Below are 26,874 nucleotides of genomic sequence, written 5' to 3' on the forward strand. Positions count from 1 at the left end.
TAATATAACTACAGTATGTCAAATAACAAAATCAACTACGTTCAGGTACATTGTTATGTCAAAGTCAAGTCAAACGACGATTTCAACGTATGCGCTGCATCACTGTGCACACAAACATTGCACAAATTAATAGATGATTGCGATCTGGGCTACATCACTGTACACAAAAACTGATGTTATGCACCAAGTTCAATCCTGTGACTAATGAATTTGCATTACACATCACAGTACACAGAAACATACATCACAGTACACTGAAACAAACATCACTGTACGCAGAAACATATATCACATTACACTGAAACACACATTACTTACTGTACGCAGAAACATACATCACAGTATACAGAAACACACATCACAGTACACTGAAACATACATCACAGTACACAGAAACATACATCACTGTATACATAAACAAATATCGCAGCACCCAGAAATAGTGGCATATTGCACAAGTTAAAATCCAAAGATGCTTTCGACTTGCATAATACAGCACAACATACATTAACAGAATCATTTGCATAGAAATAAACCTAAAGAATGAGAAAGTATTGTCTTGTAAATGGTCATTTAGATTGACAAGAGAGATGAGCAAGTTAAATAAAGAAATGATAAACAGAACAATATGTTAATATTTCTAATAGAGGCCAAATAGCGTACATATCAAAAGTGGACAAAAGAAAGAAATAAGTACAAATGCATTTTGAATTTTTGATAGAATTAAATATTTAATATTGAACTTAGACAGGCATAATGCCATCATACTAAGACTTGCACCGAAAGTACTAAGAACAAAAAAGCTTATATAAGCGTTAAACATACGAGCTAGAATTTTTTCTATGTGGTGGAATAAATTTTAAATATTCCAGCAAACAACGTCAAATAACATCAGTATACCATTTTGATATATACAGTCACTGATTTAACAGATGTTAGGTAAAGAAAGAGAATGTAAAAAAAAAATTGAAAATAAATTTAATACCTTCGTTAATAATAATAATAATAATAATAAGGGCTTTGTAAAGCGCCTAATCTTCAGAAGCTCTAAGCGCTTTACAACATTAGACAACACCTATAAGATAAAAAACATATAATGATATGATTACAAAAACAAACACCATGAAATTAGAAAACATAAAAAACATGCTGAGAATATTTAAGGTAGGAAACATTATTAGGTCTTTAAGTTTGTTCTTGCAGTCGAAATAAGTGAGTTTTGAGAGCACTCTTGAATGGGATCACTGTGTCTTTGTGTCTAAGTTCAGTGGGCAATTCATTCCACGTTGCTGGCCTCTGGTATGCAAAAGAACGCTGTCCATATGACTTTGTTTTCACAGTGGGAATAATGAGTATACGATTGTCAGAAGAGGAGCGTAAGTATCTTGCTGGTGTGTACACATGGGTGAGGTCGGATAGGTATGTTGGACTAGAGTCCGTCAGTGAAACGTAGCACAGAGAACACATTTTGTGTTTAATGTGAAATAAATTTAATACCTTCGTTAATGTGAAATAATTGTAATACCTTCGTTAATGTGAAATAAATTTAATAGCTTCGTTAATGTGAAATAAGTTTAATACCTTTGTTAATGTGAAATAAATTTAATACCTTCGTTAATGTGAAATAAATGTAATACATTCGTTAATGTGAAATAAGTTTAATACCTTCGTTAATGTGCTTGAAGGATTGAAAGGGAGGGACAGTATATAGGTGCCATAGAAAACTGGAAGAAACTTCATTACATCACTTACAGTAACTGAAATAGTGAGACAAAAAATATGGCATGTTGATGATATCTCATCGTGACCTAACTGACTGTAAACATGGAAGGAACCATTACACTAGTATACAACAAATTGACTGTAAATATGGAAGGAACCATTACACTAGTATACAACTAATTGACTGTAAATATGGAAGGAACCATTACACTAGTATACAACTAACTGACTGTAAATATGGAAGGAACCATTACACTAGTATACAACTAATTGGCTGTAAATATGGAAGGAACCATTACACTAGTATACAACTAACTGACTGTAAATATGGAAGGAACCATTACACTAGTATACAACTAACTGACTGTAAATATGGAAGGAACCATTACACTAGTATACAACTAACTGACTGTAAATATGGAAGGAACCATTACACTAGTATACAACAAATTGACTGTAAACTTGGAAGGAACCATTACACTAGTATACAACTAACTGACTGTAAATATGGAAGGAACCATTACACTAGTATACAACTAATTGACCGTAAATATGGAAGGAACCATTACACTAGTATACAACTGACTGTAAATATGGAAGGAATCATTACACTAGTATACAACTAACTGACTGTAAATATGGAAGGAACCATTACACTAGTATACAACTAATTGACCGTAAATATGGAAGGAACCATTACACTAGTATACAACTAACTGACCGTAAATATGGAAGGAACCATTACACTAGTATACAACTAACTGACTGTAAATATGGAAGGAACCATTACACTAGTATACAACTAACTGACTGTAAATATGGAAGGAACCATTACACTAGTATACAACAAATTGACTGTAAACATGGAAGGAACCATTACACTAGTATACAACTAACTGACTGTAAATACGGAAGGAACCATTACACTAGTATACAACTAATTGACTGTAAATATGGAAGGAACCATTACACTAGTATACAACTAACTGATTGTAAATATGGAAGGAACCATTACACTAGTATACAACTAACTGACTGTAAATATGGAAGGAACCATTACACTAGTATACAACAAATTGACTGTAAACATGGAAGGAACCATTACACTAGTATACAACTAACTGACTGTAAATATGGAAGGAACCATTACACTAGTATACAACTAATTGACTGTAAATATGGAAGGAACCATTACACTAGTATACAACTAACTGACCGTAAATATGGAAGGAACCATTACACTAGTATACAACTAACTGATTGTAAATATGGAAGGAACCATTACACTAGTATACAACTAACTGACTGTAAATATGGAAGGAACCATTACACTAGTATACAACAAATTGACTGTAAACATGGAAGGAACCATTACATTAGTATACAACTAACTGACTGTAAATATGGAAGGAACCATTACACTAGTATACAACTAATTGACTGTAAATATGGAAGGAACCATTACACTAGTATACAACTGACTGACTGTAAATATGGAAGGAACCATTACACTAGTATACAACTAAATGACTGTAAATATGGAAGGAACCATTACACTAGTATACAGCAAATTGACTGTAAATATGGAAGGAACCATTACACTAGTATACAACTAATTGACCGTAAATATGGAAGGAACCATTACACTAGTATACAACTAACTGATTGCAAATATGGAAGGAACCATTACACTAGTATACAACTAACTGACTGTAAATATGGAAGGAACCATTACACTAGTATACAACAAACTGACTGTAAACATGGAAGGAACCATTACACTAGTATACAACTAACTGACTGTAAATATGGAAGGAACCATTACACTAGTATACAACTAACTGACTGTAAATATGGAAGGAACCATTACACTAGTATACAACTAACTGACTGTAAATATGGAAGGAACCATTACACTAGTATACAACTAACTGACTGTAAATATGGAAGGAACCATTACACTAGTATACAACAAATTGACTGTAAATATGGAAGGAACCATTACACTAGTATACAACTAACTGACTGTAAATATGGAAGGAACCATTACACTAGTATACAACAAATTGACTGTAAATATGGAAGGAACCATTACACTAGTATACAACTAATTGACGGTAAATATGGAAGGAACCATTACACTAGTATACAACTAACTGACTGTAAATATGGAAGGAACCATTACACTAGTATACAACTAAATGACTGTAAATATGGAAGGAACCATTACACTAGTATACACATTTGTCAAGATTAGTTTCATGGTACAGAAACAGACAGGACTGACAAAACAATTTGTACAAAAATACTTTTATTGTTTCTCTATGTCAGAAAAAAATATCTGAAAAGGCAAGACTATGTTATAGCGTACGTAATTTGATAATAATAATAATAATAATAATAATAATACCTACCATAAAATTCAACAAGCGGTACATGTGAGCCTAATATCGCTCACCTGAGTAGTTGCATCATTTGTAAATTTGAAAGCCATATAAAGATCTATTAAGCTGTTTTCAAGAAACTAGTTAAAGCTTTTTTACATTTCAGTAATTGCTGCCATATCTGAAGGCAGACCAGCATCCTTTGAACTGGCCTGAAGAACTTCATACTAGTATGGATTCTGTTATGATATGGTTTGCATCATAGTCCTTCTTCTCATCTCTTGCTATGAGAAGGGATTACTCAAAAGTTAATAAATGTCTTTGCACATGGTTAGAGAGAAAAAGAGAAGAAGGAGTTTAGGCTCTCTAACAAGGGTGTCACCAATAACCGTGGAGATACGGCCACATCATGGGGAATGAGGTACGTAATCGCTGTAAGGAAAAGACAGCTGTTCTGACTCGAGGAACGAACATATATATATATATATATATATATATATATATATATATATATATATATATATATATATATAATGCTAATTCTAAAGATACATTTATAAAGCCTTTATATTAAGAATACATGAAGTACATATAAACTTACACTTTCCCATCGTGCTTACCAACTTCATTGTATAATTTCTGCCTTTTAGAATTTAATACAGATAGTTAAATCTCTATTAACTTCATGATATCCAATGAGTTTAACATTCAATAGTTGCGATTAATGCAACAATCATTTTGAAGAAATGTATTTTACTAAATTAAAAATATAATACTAATATGGAATAGGTTACTAAACATGACTCAATATTACTTAAAGAATCTTTTATTTCCAAACTAAATCTAAACCGACTATAAAATGCAAAAACCGGACTTGCGAATTTTCTGCTAGCCATTTGAAACACATATTCGGTCTAGTCGAATAATTGTTTTAACTGAAACTGAGATACGGGTATAGAAGTAATCTGTACATTGTAGCAGGTGTATAATGGTTTTCTGCTATCAGTGCAGATAAACAATCTACCTTCTACCTGATCAGGGGGCCCCGAGTGGCCGAGTGGTCTAAAGCGTTCTCCGTTACGGACCACTGCCATCTCACTTCTGTCTGCGTGGGTTCGAGTCTCGGATTCAGCCAATGTGGGTATGTGAGAAAGCTTGCCAGTAGCTTCTCGTGGGTCAGTGGTTCTTTCCGGGGTTTTCCCGGGTTCTTCCTCCACCATTAGTACTGGCCGCCATGTATAGCCTCTCGTGTGCTGAAAAATGGCGTTAAACCCTACAACAACAACAACAACAAAAATCTACCTGATCCAATTAGGTGGAATTTAGTTCTCGACATCAACTAAGCTTGGGAGTAGACCATTCGGTTTCTTGGGTAAACATTGACTCAAAACAAACGGTTAAGTAATTTTCAAATAGAATAGAAAAGAAATCAAAATGGAAATAAACCATGCCACACGTTAGAATATATGATGAAAACTTACTAATGCACAGCGAGTAGGAAGCTTCATTTTAATAAAAAACGAAAAAAAAAATTCATCTCGACCTATACGAATTAAATGGTTTTGTTCCAAATTCATGCCAATTGGTCCATGCACTCTTACTGAAACAAAGGTGACATGATTTTTAGGAAAATAATGAAAAAAGGTAGTTTTATATTTTAATCGCAATGGTCATTCTATACCTGTGTAATGATTTCAAAATTTGACTAAAAGACTAAATATACATGCATATTAGAGTTAACTTTCTGAGGTAACATGACCGGGGGATAAGTGGGTTTCGAGTGTTAATGGTTTGCTGGATTGACCAACTTACTTCTAACAGAACGAATAATCGACAAAAGTTCATAAATGTTTAGGAACTCAGGAAGATTGGTAAATGCCTTGGCGACTATTGATATATGACCCCTATTACGTATCATATTACCAAGTTGCAGCATTAGATGTTGTTTTCAAGAGTATAATGCACAGTAACGACGATGTTGCGAGGAATGTGACAATTCACAGTTTTGACCTGATCACCTTGTCATTCGGAATTTGAATGTCAGGTGATTTAACTGCTCTCTCTCTCTCTCTCTCTCTCTCTCTCTCTCTCTCTCTTGTAAATTAGCTCAAATTGCTGGTTTACATTTTGTTTGTGTAATTATTTTATAAAATGCTGCGAAACTCGTTAAATAAAGTAATGTTCGAATGCCAGGGTTCTATTTGAACATTTGCCCAAAAAAGTGTTATGATTCAAACGTTCGGATATTCATTTCAGCTTTACGTAAAAGAGCTAGTTTGACATATTACTTAGTTGGAGAGAAGTTTAAGAGAAAACTCTGAAAGGATTGGCGAAAATGTTTTTTAAAAAAAAACATCGTTAGATAACAAAATGGTGTAATAATTTCTATGACAGGTACAGTGATAAAATATAAGATTTGGTACAACGTGCTGTTTTTCCTGTTTTACATTATCCTCGTACTCCACTCTCTCCTATTTTCTCCTACTACTCAACATTTTCCTACTACCTCAACACTCTCCTACTACTCAACATTCTCCTACTCAACACTCTCCTACTACTCAACATTCTCCTACTCAACACTCTCCTACTACTCAACATTCTCCTACTACTCAACATTCTCCTACTCAACATTCTCCTACTCAACACTCTCCTACTACTCAACATTCTCCTACTCAACACTCTCCTACTACTCAACACTCTCCTACTACTCAACATTCTCCTACTCAACATTCTCCTACTCAACACTCTCCTACTACTCAACACTCTCCTACTACTCAACATTCTCCTACTCAACATTCTCCTACTCAACATTCTCCTACTACTCAACATTCTCCTACTGCTCAACATTCTCCTACTACTCAACATTCTCCTACTCAACATTCTCCTACTCAACATTCTCCTGCTACCTCAACACTCTCCTACTACTCAACATTCTCCTACTACTCAACATTCTCCTCAACATTCTCCTACTACTCAACATTCTCCTACTCAACATTCTCCTACTACCTCAACATTCTCCTACTCAACATTCTCCTACTGCTCAACATTCTCCTACTACTCAACATTCTCCTACTACCTCAACACTCTCCTACTACTCAACATTCTCCTACTACTCAACATTCTCCTCAACATTCTCCTACTACTCAACATTCTCCTACTCAACATTCTCCTACTCTACATTCTCCTACTACCTCAACATTCTCCTACTCAACATTCTCCTACTACTCAACATTCTCCTACTACCTCAACACTCTCCTACTACTCAACATTCTCCTACTACTCAACATTCTCCTCAACATTCTCCTACTACTCAACATTCTCCTACTCAACATTCTCCTACTCAACATTCTCCTACTACCTCAACATTCTCCTACTCAACATTCTCCTACTACTCAACATTCTCCTACTACTCAACATTCTCCTCAACATTCTCCTACTACTCAACATTCTCCTACTCAACATTCTCCCACTCAACATTCTCCTGCTACCTCAACATTCTCCTACTCAACACTCTCCTACTACTCAACATTCTCCTGCTACCTCAACACTCTCCTACTCAACATTCTCCTACTACTCAACATTCTCCTACTCAACACTCTCCTACAACTCAACATTCTCCTGCTACCTCAACATTCTCCTACTCAACATTCTCCTACTACTCAACATTCTCCTGCTACCTCAACATTCTCCTACTCAACATTCTCCTACAACTCAACATTCTCCTGCTACCTCAACATTCTCCTACTCAACATTCTCCTACTATTCAACATTCTCCTACAACTCAACATTCTCCTGCTACCTCAACACTCTCCTACTCAACATTCTCCTACTACTCAACATTCTCCTACTACTCAACATTCTCCTACTCAACATTCTCCTACTCAACATTCTCCTGCTACCTCAACACTCTCCTACTACTCAACATTCTCCTACTACTCAACATTCTCCTACTCAACATTCTCCTACTACTCAACATTCTCCTACTGCTCAACATTCTCCTACTACTCAACATTCTCCTACTGCTCAACATTCTCCTACTACTCAACATTCTCCTACTCAACATTCTCCTACTCAACATTCTCCTGCTACCTCAACACTCTCCTACTACTCAACATTCTCCTACTACTCAACATTCTCCTCAACATTCTCCTACTACTCAACATTCTCCTACTCAACATTCTCCTACTCAACATTCTCCTACTACCTCAACATTCTCCTACTCAACATTCTCCTACTGCTCAACATTCTCCTACTACTCAACATTCTCCTACTACCTCAACACTCTCCTACTACTCAACATTCTCCTACTACTCAACATTCTCCTCAACATTCTCCTACTCGACATTCTCCCACTCAACATTCTCCTGCTACCTCAACATTCTCCTACTCAACACTCTCCTACTACTCAACATTCTCCTGCTACCTCAACACTCTCCTACTCAACATTCTCCTACTACTCAACATTCTCCTACTCAACACTCTCCTACAACTCAACATTCTCCTGCTACCTCAACATTCTCCTCAACATTCTCCTACTCAACATTCTCCTACTACTCAACATTCTCCTGCTACCTCAACATTCTCCTACTCAACATTCTCCTACAACTCAACATTCTCCTGCTACCTCAACATTCTCCTACTCAACATTCTCCTACTATTCAACATTCTCCTACTCAACATTCTCCTACTATTCAACATTCTCCTACTCAACATTCTCCTACTCAACACTCTCCTACTACTCAACACTCTCCTACTACTCAACATTCTCCTACTCCAAGTGAATAGGATATGAAGAATAATAAAAGACTCGAAAAATTTAGCCATGTGTTACAGTGAAAAAAAACCATACTACTGGCAGTATGATGTGATGGTATTAGTGGTAGTCTAACGAAATGGTTATTTAAGATAGTCTGATAAATAATAATATTGGTAGTCTGATGAACTTATTATTTAATTGTGTAAGTCAAGTTGTTAGTTTGTTGTTTGTTTTCCTAGCTGATCACGCCATTTTACTTGTTTTAGTATTAATGGGTTTGTTATCTACATTGTTGATCAAAGGTATGGACACGATATCAAAAAAGGAAAACAACACATCGAAAGAAAAACAAGAATAGCAATGTTAGTCAACGTGAACGAAGTATTTCATCAAAGAACCTCGCTGTAGATTATCATAACTCTGCACGTCTGCCCAAGTAACAATTCGTAACCTAATTCAAGAAGAAAACCAAGTTTCTGCAATCATTAGTATCAAAATAAGTAATTGGTTACTTCATGATAAATATTGTTTCGTGACGTTTCTAAATAACTACGTTTTATCGTATCAGTGAAAATGCGCGTCGGAGCAGAGGTATTTAGAAGAAATATAACCATCTTAAGCCTTCTTTTATACATCATGTTTACTTGGTCCTCAGTTGTATCATCTGTAGTGTTTTGTCTTACCGTCAGAGAATGCTCGTATGTCTGTGGAGAACAACCAACAAATTATGTATCGAGACTGATAAGAGTACAGGTACCAAGTTCAATCGAGTCATTTCACTCCTTGAATTGTTTTGTTTTATCCTACTGTTAGGAGTCTATGCTCTTAAAATAAGTAACAGAAAAGAGTTAAAGACAACAAGCTTTGTAAAAACAACATACGGTATTGCAAATTAAATCCCCAAATAATCCAAGAATTACAGACACAAGTCCTGGTAATTTAAAGTCGTGAATAAAATTCAGTAAAATTCCAGAATAAATCCTAAAACTGAAGGCGATGAGATGTCTGTTATAGTCCCTAGTGTGTGGATGTGCAAACAGTCTTTTCTTGAATCATAGGAATATAATTCCAGGTTTGAATTCACTATAAATTCTAGCGAATGTCTTTATCCAAGAATTTTATTACTTTTTGCATTTCCTGAAAAAATAATCACTTGAATTCAATACCTTGAACAAAAAAAGATTCCAGCCCAAAATTACTGGTACAGTGAATATCAAGGATGATAACCCAAACTGTCTGTCCATTGATCTATGTATTTACATCAGAAGAAATATGATCTCTAAAACACAAAGATTATAAGTCAAGCATGATTAAAATCAACACAAAGACAGCAAACTGTAGTAACAAAGGTATGTTTTCCTTCACGTCCGCGTGCCTTAAAGTGTAAGTCCCCTTGCAAGACAAACTTGGGACACAAATGGTAACTGACCAGATTTTAAACAACGTGTGTGACGGATAGAGAGAGAAACATGAACTTTGTCCTATTTTATTGATTGTTACTTGTTTTGCTTTAGCATTTTCTTATAAATGAACATTTAATGTAAATACGTTGTATATGAAGTGATTTTAAAAAGGCGTGAACTATAATTTTAAACAGTAGTCTACTAGAACCAAGAACTAAATAAGTCGTAAATAGGTTTGTTTCATGTCCAAATGTTTATGCATTAAATGGATAGTGCTTAGACCAAAGCACAGGCCAAAGAGCCCATGTATATAGTTGAATAAATGTTTTGAACCCATACAATAGACTTTTCTTTTTTCGAGTCTTTATTATATGTGTGTCTTTCTTTTTAACATTTCTGTCCTCTTTTCTGTGTGTTTGAATGTATATTTGTTTTTTCAGTATGTCTATGTTTTTCCCTATCAACCCTTTGTCCCTACAAATACATTTCACCCTATAAAACGTTTTGACCCTATAAATCCCATAACGCCACCCAGTGTTCAATTCTCATTGACCTTCAGGTGACATTCCATGTTAAATTCCCATTGTCGCCAAATTGCAAACCCTTATTTTAACGTTAAAGTTCCACTGTCGCTAAAGTGACCCTGTATTCCCATGTTAAAGTCCCATTGCCACCAATTTTGATATACCCATTTTAAACATTAAGGTCCCATCGTCGCTAAAGTGGCCCTGTATTCCCATGTTAAAGTCCCATTGTAGCCAAAGTGCCGGTCCAATATTCCTCATGTTAAAGTCCCATTGTCGCAAATTTTGATAAACCCATTTGTAACGTCCAAGTCCCATTGTCGCTAAAGTGGCCCTGTATTCCCATATTAAAGTTCCATTGTCACCACAGTGCCGGCCCTGTATTCCCCATGTTAAAGTCCCATTGTCGGCAATTTTAATATACCCATTTTTAACGTTAAAGTCCCAATCTCGCTAAAGTGGCACCATATACTAATACTGTCTTACTCCCGGGGCTGAGGCTGCTTATTTTGATGCTATGGTCATTATATGTAACCTGTGTCTTTTCTAAAGCCACTAAATTATATACGTTCATGTTTGAAATCATAAAATTCACAACTTTGTTCTTATGAATGATATTTCAACACACCTAACTTTGAGAACTTTTATCCCGTTGTAAACAATTCTCTTGATACGGGTAGAGTTGATTTTATGAGTCATTTATATCAACCTTCTCAAAACTATTGAATTCAGCATAAAATATCTTTATCAATCCTCTAAAAACTATTGAATTCAGCATAAAATATCTTCATAAACACTCTCAAAACTATTGAATACAGCATAAAATATCTTTATCAACACTCTCAAAACTATTGAATTCAGCATAAAATATCTTCATCAACACTCTCAAAACTATTGAATACAGCATAAGATATCTTCATCAACACTCTCAGAACTATTGAATTCAGCATAAAATATCTTCATCAACACTCTCAAACCTATTGAATACAGCATAACATATTTTTATCAACACTCTCAAAACTATTGAATACAGCATACAATATCTTTATCAACACTCTCACAACTATTGAATACAGCATAACATATTTTTCTCAACACTCTCAAAACTATTGAATACAGCATACAATATCTTCATCAACCTTCTCAAAACTATTGAATTCAGCATAAAATATCTTTATCAACACTCTCAAAACTATTGAATTCAGCATAAAATATCTTTATCAACCTTCTCAAAACTATTGAATACAGCATAAAATATCTTTATCAACCTTCTCAAAACTATTGAATTCAGCATAAAATATCTTCATCAACCCTCTCAAAACTACTGAATTCAGCATAAAATATCTTTATCAACCTTCTCAAAACTATTGAATACAGCATACAATATCTTTATCAACCTTCTCAAAACTATCGAATTCAGCATAAAATATCTTTATCAACGCTCTCAAAACTTTTGAATACAGCATAAAATATCTTCATCAACACTCTCAAAACTATTGAATATAGCATAAAATATCTTTATTAACACTCTCAAAACTATTGAATTCAGCATAAAATATCTTTATCAACCTTCTCAAAACTATTGAATACAGCATAAAATATCTTTATCAACACTCTCAAAACTATTGAATAAAGCATAAAATATCTTTATCAACACTCTCAAAACTATTGAATACAGCACAAAATATCTTTATCAACACTCAAAACTATTGAATACAGCATAAAATATCTTTATCAATCCTCTAAAAACTATTGAATTCAGCATAAAATATCTTCATAAACACTCTCAAAACTATTGAATACAGCATACAATATCTTCATCAACCCTCTCAAAACTATTGAATACAGCATAACATATCTTTATCAACACTCTCAAAACTATTGAATACAGCATAAAATATCTTCATCAACACTCTCAAAACTATTGAATACAGCATAAAATATCTTTATCAACACTCTCAAAACTATTGAATTCAGCATAAAATATCTTCATCAACACTCTCAAAACTATTGAATACAGCATAAAATATCTTCATCAACACTCTCAAAACTATTGAATACATCATACAATATCTTTATCAACACTCTCACAACTATTGAATACAGCATAACATATTTTTATCAACACTCTCAAAATTATTGAATACAGCATAAAATATCTTTATCAACCTTCTCAAAACTATTGAATTCAGCATAAAATATCTTTATCAAGACTCTCAAAATTATTGAATACAGCATACAATATCTTCATCAACACTCTCAAAACTATTGAATACAGCATAAAATATCTTTATTAACACTCTCAAAACTATTGAATTCAGCATAAAATATCTTTATCAACCTTCTCAAAACTATTGAATACAGCATAAAATATCTTTATCAACACTCTCAAAACTATTGAATAAAGCATAAAATATCTTTATCAACACTCTCAAAACTATTGAATACAGCATAAAATATCTTTATCAACACTCAAAACTATTGAATTCAGCATAAAATATCTTTATCAATCCTCTAAAAACTATTGAATTCAGCATAAAATATCTTCATAAACACTCTCAAAACTATTGAATACAGCATAAAATATCTTTATCAACACTCTCAAAACTATTGAATTCAGCATAAAATATCTTCATCAACACTCTCAAAACTATTGAATACAGCATAAAATATCTTCATCAACACTCTCAAAACTATTGAATACAGCATAACATATCTTTATCAACCTTCTCAAAACTATTGAATACAGCATAAAATATCTTTATGAACCTTCTCAAAACTACAGAATACAGCATAAAATATCTTTATTAACACTCTCAAAACTATTGAATTTAGCATAAAATATCTTCATAAACACTCTCAAAACTATTGAATACAGCATAACATATTTTTATCAACACTCTCGAAACAATTGAATACAGCATAAAATATCTTTATCAACACTCTCACAACTATTGAATACAGCATAATATTTTTATCAACACTCTCAAAACTATTGAATACAGCCTACAATATCTTCATCAACCCTCTCAAAACTATTGAATACAGCATAACATATCTTTATCAACACTTTCAAAACTATTGAATACAGTATAAAATATCTTTATCAACACTCTCAAAACTATTGAATACATCATAAAATATCTTTATCAACACTCTCAAAACTATTGAATTCAGCATAAAATATCTTTATCAACACTCTCAAAACTATTGAATTCAGCATAAAATAACTTTATCAACGCTCTCAAAACTACTCAATACAGCATAAAATATCTACATCAACACTCTCAAAACTATTGAATGCAGCATAAAATATCTTTATCAACCTTCTCAAAACTATTGAATACAGCATAAAATATCTTTATCAACACTCTCAAAACTATTGAATTTAGCATAAAATATCTTCATAAACCCTCTCAAAACTATTGAATACAGCATAACATATTTTTATCAACACTCTCAAAACTATTGAATACATCATACAATATCTTTATCAACACTCTCACAACTACTGAATACAGCATAACATATTTTTATCAACACTCTCAAAATTATTGAATACAGCATAAAATATCTTTATCAACCTTCTCAAAACTATTGAATTCAGCATAAAATATCTTTATCAACGCTCTCAAAACTATTGAATACAGCATAAAATATCTTCATCAACACTCTCAAAACTATTGAATACAGCATAAAATATCTTTATCAACACTCTCAAAACTATTGAATTCAGCATAAAATATCTTTATCAACCTTCTCAAAACTATTGAATACAGCATAACATATCTTTATCAACACTCTCAAAACTATTGAATACAGCATAAAATATCTTTATCAACCTTCTCAAAACTATTGAATACAGCATAAAATCTTTATCAACACTCTCAAAACTATTGAATTCAGCATAAAATATCTTTATCAACACTCTCAAAACTACTGAATTCAGCATAAAATATTTTTATCAACCCGCTAAAAACTATTGAATTCAGCATAAAATAGCTTTGCGACATTATTTATTTATGGTAAAAAAAATTGTGTTCACTAGAACTGTCTTTTTATTATTGTGTTGTTGAATCACTTCAGTGGTGGTTGGTGTAAACATAAATGACAGAAAGATTTAGCTGATTTTGTTTTAAGCTGTATCTCAACACAAGTGGTTGATGTACAAAACAATTATCGCTGGATTTGTCAACGTAAAGCTTATTTTAGTGTTGTTTCCCAACACGATCGGTTGGTGTAAAATATACTACTCGCTAGAATTGCCAATATGTTTTTCTTTTAGTGCCGTCGTTTCCATACACCAGTGGCTAGTGTAAAAACTTTTCAACTATCTAGAACTGCCAAAATGGGTATTTATTTTAGTGTTGTCGCCTCTCAACAAGAGTGCATGATGTACAAATTTACTGCATTCTAGAACTGTCAACGTGTGTTTTAATTTTAGTGTTTTTGTTTCCTCACACGAGTGATGCTGTAAATAATTATTACTTTCTACAACTGTCGATATGTGTTATTCTTTTAGATTTGTGTCCCAGCACGAGTGGTTGGTATAAAACAATTAAAATATAAATAGCCTGTAACTAACTGCAACTGCCATACTCTTCACTATTCACATAGCGTTTTGTGAGTCGTCTTGGTATAAACTTAGACTTTTACGACCAGTACGATTAGAGAAAATAAACAACTAGGGCCACAACACTATAAAACCCAACACTTGTCTTGCTCGCATGTTATAAACTAGAACGTTGTCGACTTTGACATGTTTTATTGATTATTTATTAGCTCTTGATTTTGTGTACACCTAACAGAGTTTACAAATCTCTACAAATCAGAGCATTTGTGAATTGTGAAATCTCACGAACAGGTAATAAAGCGACTCTTCCTAGGTACAGTCGCACGCATTAATTATGCATGTATCAAAACATGTATCACGTTGCAACGACGCAGAAGAACGAAGATGCAGTGGAGTGGATGATGATGTCCCCAGTAGACAGCAATTCTATAATTCCACAAATATCAGCTTATTTAACAACACAAATATTCTGCACCTGACTACAATAGGTATTAGGTATAAAACCTACAAGAGGATGCCTTATATGTCTTACAAGGAAATTATGTCAGTCACTAAAAGGTCAAAGTTATTTTGTCTTCTTTTGATAAACATTTTTTACTGAGGCTTAGATTACCCCCATGATCCGTTCTGACAGAGGACCCTCTTTGAAGTTACGGGATCCGAAACGTGCGATTTTCGCGAAATTTGCCTCATGGAATAATTGCGAGCTCATGTGACAAGCGGTGAAAAGAGCTAAATGTACCATGTTTGCGACTCTACCATACAGCCCTTCTTTAATTACAGAACAGTGGTAGATGCAAAAGGAAGTTTTTACTTACCATTAACTCGATTCAACTTTAGGAATCATGTTCCATGGAAAATTAAGACACTGTCTTCTTCACTACACACATAGTAAACAAGCGACTATCATTTTCGAAAAATGTCCATAATGCGGCACACACGTCAATGCCGAAATATGATTGGCTCAAAAGATTATATTTTAATGTATGCTCTCATTAATTTAACAGATTCAAATGATTCCTTATATGATGCGAGCATGTTATTACCTATTTTTTTCTGGGTACAAATAGTCTACGTCGTGAAAGGTTCTCTGATGCATGGATGTTATTAATGTATAACCTTTTGAGCCAATCATATTTAGCCATTGACGTGTGTGCCGCCGGGGGTATCCAACTTTTCGATACGCAGTGGACTCTGACCCTACACCCCAACATCAATGTCCAAATATCAAAAATGGGGTGTCAAGGATCAGAGGAAACTCGGACTAGAAATGTACCATCATAACAAATCTGGATGAAAGTAAGTTTAAATGTACTGGAAGCATGGAGCGAATTTTAAACACTGCTGAAGACACTATGCACAACTGGTCACAACAACCCAGTTCAGATCTGCGACTGATCTTCATCCAACAATGCAACAAAGTCGCAAGTTTGTTTTCAATATGTATCTTCATAGATAAGCTACAGCACGAACAATATAGGAGAAACTGGCACGCAGGTGAACGGACAATGTGTATATTACATTCTTAGATAATATTAACATGCGCTATTTTATCTAACTTAGTTATTGTGTGCTCCTGAACTGTTTATTCATAGACTATATTAAATAATTACTGTATTTAAATAGGTATAATTTTGCATTACTTTCAACCGAAACATGGCAAAGCAGACGCATAGGTTCGGTTATCGTCTGTCCTCTTCAAAAAAAAAAAAAAACACAGTACAAATATACAAACGATTTTCGGCTCACCTGCGGTGTACTTGGCTGTATCTGTCGACATTGTCTCGGTACCTGTCCTTTAAATACCAGTGTTACTAGTCTTTAGAGTGACCTCTCCTAAACATATGCAAGGCTTTTATCATCGTACACCTGCAATAAAAGTTATGCTGTTTGTAAAGCATGAACTTAATTAACTTCACGTTGAGTGCACAGCAAATTTAGAAGAGAAACAAAATAATAATTAAACGAAATTTAGAAAGTATTCTTAACTTACGATTTAAAACCATGCTCAGTTTCAATTTATCTTCATTTTTAACTTATTTTTAGAGACAAAGTGCATGCATGTAATATAGTTCGGCTTTATAGTCACTGTGACCTACATCTACACGATGCATCAGATGTTACGGACAGCTTAATATCTCAGTAATATATATGTGCAAACAAGACCGTCCTCAGGGGCGGAAGAATCGGACACCAAGCCGGAGGAGGGTCGGGAGGGGGGCGCCATTTCGCGGAGTTTACGGTATTTTGTTTTCCGAGTGGAGACACCGAATGCGACGCTCGCCTGGAGTGATGTTTCGTCCAGTGTAGACTTGCGACCGCCGTGCGCGCGGGCGCACACACACAGAGATACATCGATACTCGTTTAGTCTGTGTCAAATCTATGTTAATACCCGTAATTTCGTAATCATATAAACCCTAAGCTCTGGGAATTAATAAATATTCTAAACCCGCTGCGCACATCTACAGTTTAAACGTCTAATGTCGACAGTGAACGCCGAACTGTGCGATATTTCAAAGGCACGCACGCAAGCAAGGATGAAACATTTAGAATAAAATACAGCTGCAAACTTACCGCCCATCCGCCACAAATGATCTACGACTTCCTACTGTCTCAATCCTTACCTGTCTGGACAAATGAACTAGCACATTTTCATATTTATTTCTGTGGAGATCCCTTACTGTACATATCCATCGAATCTCGTAGGTTATATGTCATTGTATGCAAATTATCTTTAACAGAAAATGAAACGTAATTTCTGATTCGATGCCAAGATTTGCGTAGTTATCGCCCGCTACAGCCTGTAAAGTGGAATTAAAAGCTCGATCAATATGTAGTGTGTGTTTTGTTGAGGACAACTCGCGCTGTTGTAGTATGACTACGTGCACTGCCTTAGGAGTAGTTTCTTGTTGTTGTGGGGTCATGAAACTGGATGCACCGTCTCGATTGCAACACACTCTCACCAAAGGTATGTCAGCTTGATTTCACGTTTAAGTGACTTTGACTTACGTTTTGTGTTTAATTAAAGTCAAATTTTCTATGCACTGTTGGTTTCTGGGGTCATGCATCTCGTGTATTGAATTTCCATTGGGGTGTATTGAATTTCCATTGGGGTGGGGGTAGAACAGGAGTCGTGGTGAGGCTGTTGGGCAACCAACACTGCCCCATAGCCACTGAATAAGCAACTCTGTTATCTGGCCATTTACTATCCAATTTTGGATATTGTCCCTACGCCGACCAACTCTGAGGTCACGTCTGTATGTTAAGAACAAAATTAATTCCAAACACATGGCCCCACTACTTTGTTGATTTTCATGGCTTAATATATCTCTTGGAAGCAATTTTAAACTAAGCATAATTATTTCAAAAAGTGTGTTATTTTATGTTTTTACGATGCTTATTGGAGCATTTCCCTTGTCAAATCTTCATTTTCGGAGGTGCGTACTTTTGCACGTTGTAAAGCTCTTTAAGTTCGGAGGTAAGTAAATCTTGTAGTTCGCAATCCTTAATGCATGAAGAGACCGCTCCGGTGGATTAGTGGTTAGAGCGTCCGCCTCGGATGCGGGAGGTCGTGGGTTTTCGATCCCAGGCCGAGTTATACCAAAGACTTACAAAAAATGGTACTAACAGCAGCCTCGCTTGGCGCTCAGCGTTAAGAGGTTAGTGTTAGGACTGGTCGGCCTGGTGTCAGGATAATGTGACTGGGTGGGACATCATGCTACATGTTACTGGGTGGGACATCATGCTACATGTCTGCGACACTATAAACTGCTACACTGCAGACATCGTAGCAATATGAATAAGCTACTTTTAAAAATCCAAATCACACACACACACACACACACACACACGCGCGCGCATATAAATAGAAGTGAACGGTTTTGAAAATACCGGAACTTATAAAGTTTGGGCCCCAAAAGCTTGAATAGTCTGTCATTTTTAGGTGGTAAGGGACGGGAGAAACTTAGCCAACAGTTCGACCTGAAAGTCTACGACTCTCGGTCAAAACAACTCGATCAATTTATAAATAATAAATAAATTTAAGTTAAATTGTCTAAGAATAACTTTGAAAACTTTGCAGGAGTAGTTTATATAAGCAGTGGTAGGAAGTGATAAAATTTCATGATATTATCATAGATAATACCTTCGATGAAATTTGACTTACATTGCTCTACTGGGCTCATTGTTGCGCACCACGTACATATGGATAATATCAGTGTTATATATATATATATATATATATATATATATATATATATATATATATATATATATATATATATATATATATTGTTTATGTAACTCATTATACATAACTATCTAATTTGTATCATTTTTATTCGTGGTTGTGAACCGTATAGAATATCTTTACTTAATCTGAATACGTGTTCTGAATTTGTTAAGAGCATACTATTGCATAGGATCTATAAATAGGTGCTTGCATATGTGTTGACAATTATTAACAATGATCGTAATAATAAGACTTAAATGGCACTTATGGCTTCATTTTTCAGTGGCTGATGGGGTTTCAATGTTTCTAGAATAATTATGTAACTTCCAATTGGTTGGGCTAGGTCACGTGAATAGGTCAGTTCGAAGCAAACTGTGTAGTGTCACATGGGGGTCTTTTGCGAAATACAGCCTGTCTGAATCATTCAATGGGAAATTAGCCCATAGTTGTAAATAGGTTTATTATTAAGATTGATTTGAAAAGTTGACAATACCTATTTATAGTACAAATATTGATTTTAGAATTTGTCAATACGCATGTATAACACAAAGATTGATTGTAAAAGTTGTCAATACTTGTTTATACTACATATGCAATTAAGAGCTTAATGTTGTTTCTTTATGATTTTATCGTGGTATAAACTGTCAGTTGCCGACTCACACAGCTTACATAAAGCCCGAATTTATCGTGGTATAAACTGTCAGCTACCGATCACACACCAAATAACGCCCTGGCGTTATGTAAGCTGTGCGAGTCACCAACTGACAGTTTATACCACGATAAACTCGAGAGAACAAAAAAACCATTAAACTCTTATAACTGCAATTCTTTATAATTTTATTTATTTTTTATTGCTATTTTTTTTTAAAGATATATCCTCTCAGTTTTAGAGTTTTATTTTAGCGTATGAAATTTTGTTGATTGTGTCTGCTACGTAGCTATTTATAGAACAAGGGATTCTCCATCTGCAACGTAATTGCTATCTCAACATAAAAAAAAAAAAAAAACATGATTGGACCAGTGGTTGGCGATCTAAGACTTTGAACATTCCACAGCAGGGTCCTAATCTTTTCTCTAAATTGGCATATGTGAACTTAGAGGTTCAATATTCAAAGCAAAGGATGTTTTGTTTTGTTTGACATACGAATGGCTCTTGGATCTGATGAACTCTAGAGTTCATTGTGCCTTGACTGAATCGGTATTGCCCATATACACGAGAACCAATTTTCGCTTCTTTACATCTATTTCGTGTTCATTAACAGTTTAGGCTACCTACAGGGGCTGCTTAAAAATGAAATTAAGACTATCGGTAAATGATTATAGTGATGGGGGTCCAATAGTCTAACAATGCAAGACATCGACGATGACAGTTACTATTGGGGAGTAGCAGGATTTCTACCCCACCCCCACGTCGTAACTGATAAGGTCGACATCTTACATTGTAGGACTGTGAATCAAATTGGTATAATGTTTGTCTTTGACCCCCCCCCCCCATCCCCATATCCTTTTACGTATGATTTTAAATTCATTTGTAACAAGCCGCAGTGAAAGTGCTGTACAACATAGCCCCAATGTTCTTCTTGGCAGATTTTGAGTTTCCCAGCTTTTTTCAAACCTACTCAAAGGAAGAATCATTTATCTTCAGAAAAGTTATAAAGATTTGCTATTTGATTATGTCTGATCAATTTAATTAATTTTCTAAATAAACTATGAACATACAGTTTTGATTTAGTGTGTATGCCCTCCGATTCTGTCGATACTGTATGTAACTATTTATAGAAGTATAAAAGTTGTTCTCCATACGGTTTATAACGAATAAACACAATTTGGTCTGATCACACGGTTATGTTCTGACCAATGGAAATCTTCCCTACATGAATCAACTGATGCAACTGCAATTATTCTACAGTATTGCACCAGAAGTAAAATACACAATATAGATACACAAGGCAAATTGCTACTCAATCAAACTCCCCCTAGACTTTCGTAGAAACTGAAATCAATTTGTAGGCGAAAAAGTGCTTACGTATAAGTTACATTGAGTCATGTAACAGAATAGTACGATTTTTAAAAGTCACTTCTTACGGACATACTCCGCAAAATAACGTACATGCATTAGAGGTGGGTACCCCGAAGAATGTACAACGTATACCGCGGTATTTCTGAACCACGGTATACTGCAATTATCATAAGGACAAACAATTCATTGTTCTGTGACATGGATAGTCTGATATATCACCCACCCACACCCATTTGTCTTAATACTAATGGACGATTTGTAAACCTTCGGTCAACATCATTACACGTATGGTACTGATTTTTCTGTATACTGAAGGGCTGCCCCTAATTCTTTTTGTTTCCGTCGGTCAGTAGGTGGAAAAGATATCATGCTCTAATTTATATCAAAATGTCGCCATTTTATAATTTGAATTATCCTGAGATAAAAGAAAATAGGTCAAAAGAAAATAACCCCTCCCCCATAAATGACCAGTAACTTATAGTAGATGAATTTTCTGTGTATGCCTAATTGTGGCATAAGTTGCAATCCAAAGCTACACCCAAAGTGGGATGATTAAGCTTACACTATAGCTGGTAATGTAAAAGACGTTGTGATGATATTAGAGAGACTATTAAAATAGGAAGCGTTGATACTGAAGCATACAATTTTCTAGCTACACTATTGATAGGAAGGGAAACTTTAATAAGGAAGCCAAAACCAGGGCAAGATATTTATGGCAGAAGGCCAGTAAACACAATACACTTACTCAACAAACGATAAACAATGTTTAGCGGACATGAGAAATTACGTAAAGTTCAGACAGAGAACAAGTGCGCTCCTCAAAATCACAATATGATTCGCAGTCTTCCAAAAAAGATTCATATACGCTAGTAAATAACTCAAACATGACATTTGTTTTGTTGTTTTTTCTAATCAGAAAATTTTACCGGAAGTTGAATCTGGCCAGAATATATTTCACAACATTCCATTTGGCCACCGCATTGATATGACACGTGTCAAACATGTGATTAAAGGATCATAAATATGATTATCCTTGTAATAATCACCATTAATGTATGATAGATACAACTGTTTTGTAAAAAAAGATAAGTTTTGACTGTTGTCATAAATAATAAAGACATGCTATTAATATCATTAAAGTCTTATCAAGATTTCTCTTGGATTTCCCTACATAACTTACTGACGGAAACTACCGACCTACCGGGACAGTGAAAAAGTACCGTGATACGTACCACAGGTATAAAAAAAAAAAAACAAAAACACCGGTGGTACCTGTTACACAAACTTTCGTTACGATCAAAGCTTCTTGAAAAACGAAACAGTCCTTGTATCCTGCAGTACACTCACGTAATCAAGTGACAGAGTTTGTTCCATCGATATAAAAATGTGAAGGTGTATAGAAATTAAATCAAGACACCTTTGTGTGGATGCAGGTAAAAAATAGTAACTAAATAATTACAAGGCCGAGGTTGTATGCACTACTGTTTACAATGATGGATTACTACAATATCACCATTATAAAGTGTGTGGTCCATATAGTTCATTATTTTTTGTTATTTTTTTTTTACTTTAATTTATCATAGCAGGAGGTGGGGTATTTTATCATAGCAGGGGGTGTGGTATGCAGGTCATGTTCTTGCTTTCTAATTCTTTTTTATTTCTCTTCGAGAAGGTTGAGCACACCTACTATCTGGTTGATTTGTCGTCAAGTATGACTGTAATTAGGCTGAAGAGCTTGACCCATGAAGAGTTGGTCATCAAAATGGCGTCAAAAGAGTTTAGTTTAAATCATTTTAATTAAATGTGAATCTGCGGCGGATTTGACAAATTTAGATAACAGGTTCTCATACCATGTAATTGAAGTGAGTCAGTGACATCCCAGCTGTTCTAGCAGGAGAAACATGCCTGGACAACTCTCACAATTTACCGTAAGAAAAGAAACGAATATTTTCCCTCAGCGCTGTCAGGTGCACCCAAAACTCCAGAAATGAAATAATCAGGCAGATATATAAACACAAAACTGCGAACATTTTTTGCTCCAAGTCGGCGGAAAGAACAAGTTTGATATCCTCTGGGATACGTCGAGGCCGTCAGCTCTTATACGTTACCATGGTAATAAATTTGACTGATCAAATTCTGAACGCGATAGAAGATAAAATAATACACTTTATCTGTTGACGCAGACGACTGCATTGCGTACATAGGTGCTATCTATATAAACCTAAGGACGGGGTGGAGTGGGGTGCTTAGGCCTTGTACACCTAATAAACATGCAGAGACGCACATACTAAATATAATAAGGAATTTGACAAAGGAAATGCAATACCCTTGAGCTGGAATACACATATATTTATCTGACTACAAACTCAATAATAACATGTATAAAAAAACAATAGACTTGTTCAACTTACTGAACCATCTACAAAGTTTCGCAAAATAAAGACCTTATTTTGAAATATCAAGAGTAAAGAAACATGGGAAGAGAAAAATGACAGGAATATATACTTCTGATGAAAACCTCGCAGTACTAATCAAATAGGTACAAACGAGTATGTACAGATGGGGACAGGGAGTTGAGCCTATCAAAATAAGAATAAATGATGGCGTGACGCCAGAGATGCGTGACTAACGCGAGATAGCACGGGCCACACCGGAACTTCCCAAAGGGTAGGCCAACAAGTAAGAACATCACAATACAAAGAACACAGGGAACCAAAAACTTCTTATTAACACCTACAAAACCTACATGCTTCGCACGAACTTCAACACCATAATACACATTAGTTTCTCTGAGTTTTGTTTGTTATATTTATTTCATTTTCCGTTTTCTTTTCTTTCTATCATATCATATAGCACGGCTGGATAGGGACTCCAAGTGTGTGAACGGGAACGACCACTGGGGCGGAAACATATAGGGTCGTGCCCTTTAGGGACCAGCGGCAATGGTATCTGTCACTGCCACGGGCTAATACCAGGCATCCTTAGCTGGCTTTATTTTTGTTTTTCTTAGATAGGCCTCTGAGTAAATAAAGAATACTTTTAGAAAAATTTGACCTTTCCTGAACCAGTCCAAACATACATAATTATATAGCAATGTAGCACACTACAGCATTACACATACAGCACACACTGGACTACCACCGATCCCTGGCAAGGATCACTTGTTAAAGAAGGAAGGCAAGGAAACTAGCCAGGGAAATATAAGCTTTTATGAAACAAAATACGGTTAGGGCAGCAGCAAGAACCCTTACTAAAACAAAATACGGTTAGGGCAGCAGCAAGAACCCTTACTAAAACAAAAGAATACAAATTTCTCAGAATTCTTTTTGCTTTTTTTCAAATAGGCACTACAGACTAAGAAGATACACACAGACATAAAATCCTTTAAAAATTTCGGAGCAAAGAGGTCCATTCAACGTTTTCCACCTTAATCGTAGGTGAAGAGATGTCCACACCAATAAAGATGATTTGATAAACTTAGTTACTTTCATCAATATGGAGAAAATAAAATGTAAAGCGTTCGATGGAGCGTTTAAGTTAAAGGTTACAGAGAAAAACAGCAATATTGCTGCAGATCGTGAATTTGGTGTCACAGAAACAGGTGCATGACTGGCGCAAAAAACGTCAGTTCTAGTTGATAGTGCCAGACATCTGAAGAAAATTCGATTAAAGAAAACCTTTATGCAAATTGTTTTGTTTCAACGAGTAGTTTCTAGGGCAGCGTCAAAATGGGCATGCATTCCCCAGTAACGTCATTAGATTGAAGGCCGTTTCCACAGCGTCAAAATGGACATGCATTCCCCAGTAACGTCATTAAATTGAAGGCCGTTTCCACAGTGTCAAAATGGGCATGCATTCCCCAATAACGTCATTAGATTGAAGGTCGTTTCCACAGCCAAGGCTAACGGTGATGAAAGATTATACCCGTATATGACATAATAATCAATGCATGGATTTATTATGTAAATGGATAAAAAAATGTTAAGTGTAATGGAATTCATTACATGAGAATGGACAAAGTAAAAGTTGTCAATTTATTTGTACATATTCAATTCAATAATACAAATGTATTTATTCTACAATGGTTTTGTTTTTCTGTCTTATTTGTTTATCCATCTATCCAGTTTGACTGATTTGTTTTTCCCCCCAAGTACAACTCCGACTCACTGACCACATGTCACGCCTGGCAGACGGATATATATATATATATATATATATATATATATATATATATATATATATATATATATATATATATATATATATATATATATATTTATTTATTTATTTATTTTTATGCTTAGTGTCATCTGATCCCAACAAAATGTGATACACAACAAATGAGTGGTCTAGAAATTGTTATTTGTGAACTTCAAAAATGCGTCTCAGTATTGCTGGTCTAGTAAATTTTTAACATGATTTTCACTATTTTCATATTCCTACAATGGCTGTAAAAGCACAACAAATGTGCGTGGACCATAGTTTTCTATTTATACACTACTCCTATATAAGTATAATAATGAGTCCATGTATGTAAAAAAAAAATCCATAAAAGTCTATGGGAATTTTAAGACTAGAAACTTATTAATGGCCAGGAGCCTTGGTGATGGGTTTGATACCTGCCCAGGCCAGCCAGAGTTAGTTGCCTTGGTATGTCCCTGGGAAAGGTACTTACCTCCCATATCCTTGCCATGATACAGCTGGCAATATGTTAAAAGCGTTATTAAAACCAATGGCCTCTTAATGTAGTGTTCAGGCATATAACACTAATTTGAATAATGGCAGAACACCAAGTTTGAAAGAACAAGGTATATGTCAATACAACATGGATGTCAACACTGATGTGATGTAAAGGAAGAGCAAAGTTCTAAGACAAACAGGGGCCATAGCTCCGTTATATTATTCCATATAATGGTGAAAATGATCATCCTAATGTAACGCTTTAAATACAGTTTTGTTTCAATCGACCTAGTCCTTCTGACATGGTGTGATGGAATGGATATAAACAAAACTACCCCCCCCCACGTCAAGGCATCAAAATGCTAAGTTCCTAATCTTAACCTCATAATACGGTATCAGTATTTCACACGTCATAGTTATCAACCTCCATAAATTAACATATGGCCCTTTTTGCTCATTCCAGATTCATTATTTTATTTGCCATGAAATTTTGTTGGTAGGGTATGGCCCTAATAATGACCTCAACTTTAAAATCGTTGTAAGCCTGCCCAATACAGCATAAATGATACTGTGATACCTG

The 26,874-nt window shown here is 34.8% G+C and overlaps 1 protein-coding gene across 2 annotated transcripts in view; it reads right to left on the reverse strand.

The window, feature by feature from the left end:
• LOC149791275 (cysteine sulfinic acid decarboxylase-like) overlaps positions 1-18,161 on the reverse strand; it is a 48,021-nt gene extending 29,860 nt beyond the window's left edge. The window contains exons 1-2 of one of the 2 annotated variants that reach the window (XM_089969785.1): positions 17,988-18,161; positions 17,112-17,231 (exon numbers count right to left, since the gene is read on the reverse strand). In XM_089969785.1, the coding sequence (XP_089825911.1) occupies positions 17,112-17,142 (31 nt within the window). In that variant the 5' untranslated portion in view covers positions 17,143-17,231; positions 17,988-18,161. Of the gene's footprint in view, positions 1-17,111; positions 17,232-17,937 lie in introns of both variants that reach the window. The other variant, XM_089969786.1, reaches the window with a different exon arrangement.
• Positions 18,162-26,874: the final 8,713 nt, after the last annotated feature.

This window comes from Sinohyriopsis cumingii, chromosome 9 (genome assembly GCF_028554795.1).
Source record: "Sinohyriopsis cumingii isolate HCF-2022 chromosome 9, ASM2855479v2, whole genome shotgun sequence".
NCBI classification, from domain to species: Eukaryota; Metazoa; Mollusca; class Bivalvia; order Unionida; family Unionidae; genus Sinohyriopsis; species Sinohyriopsis cumingii.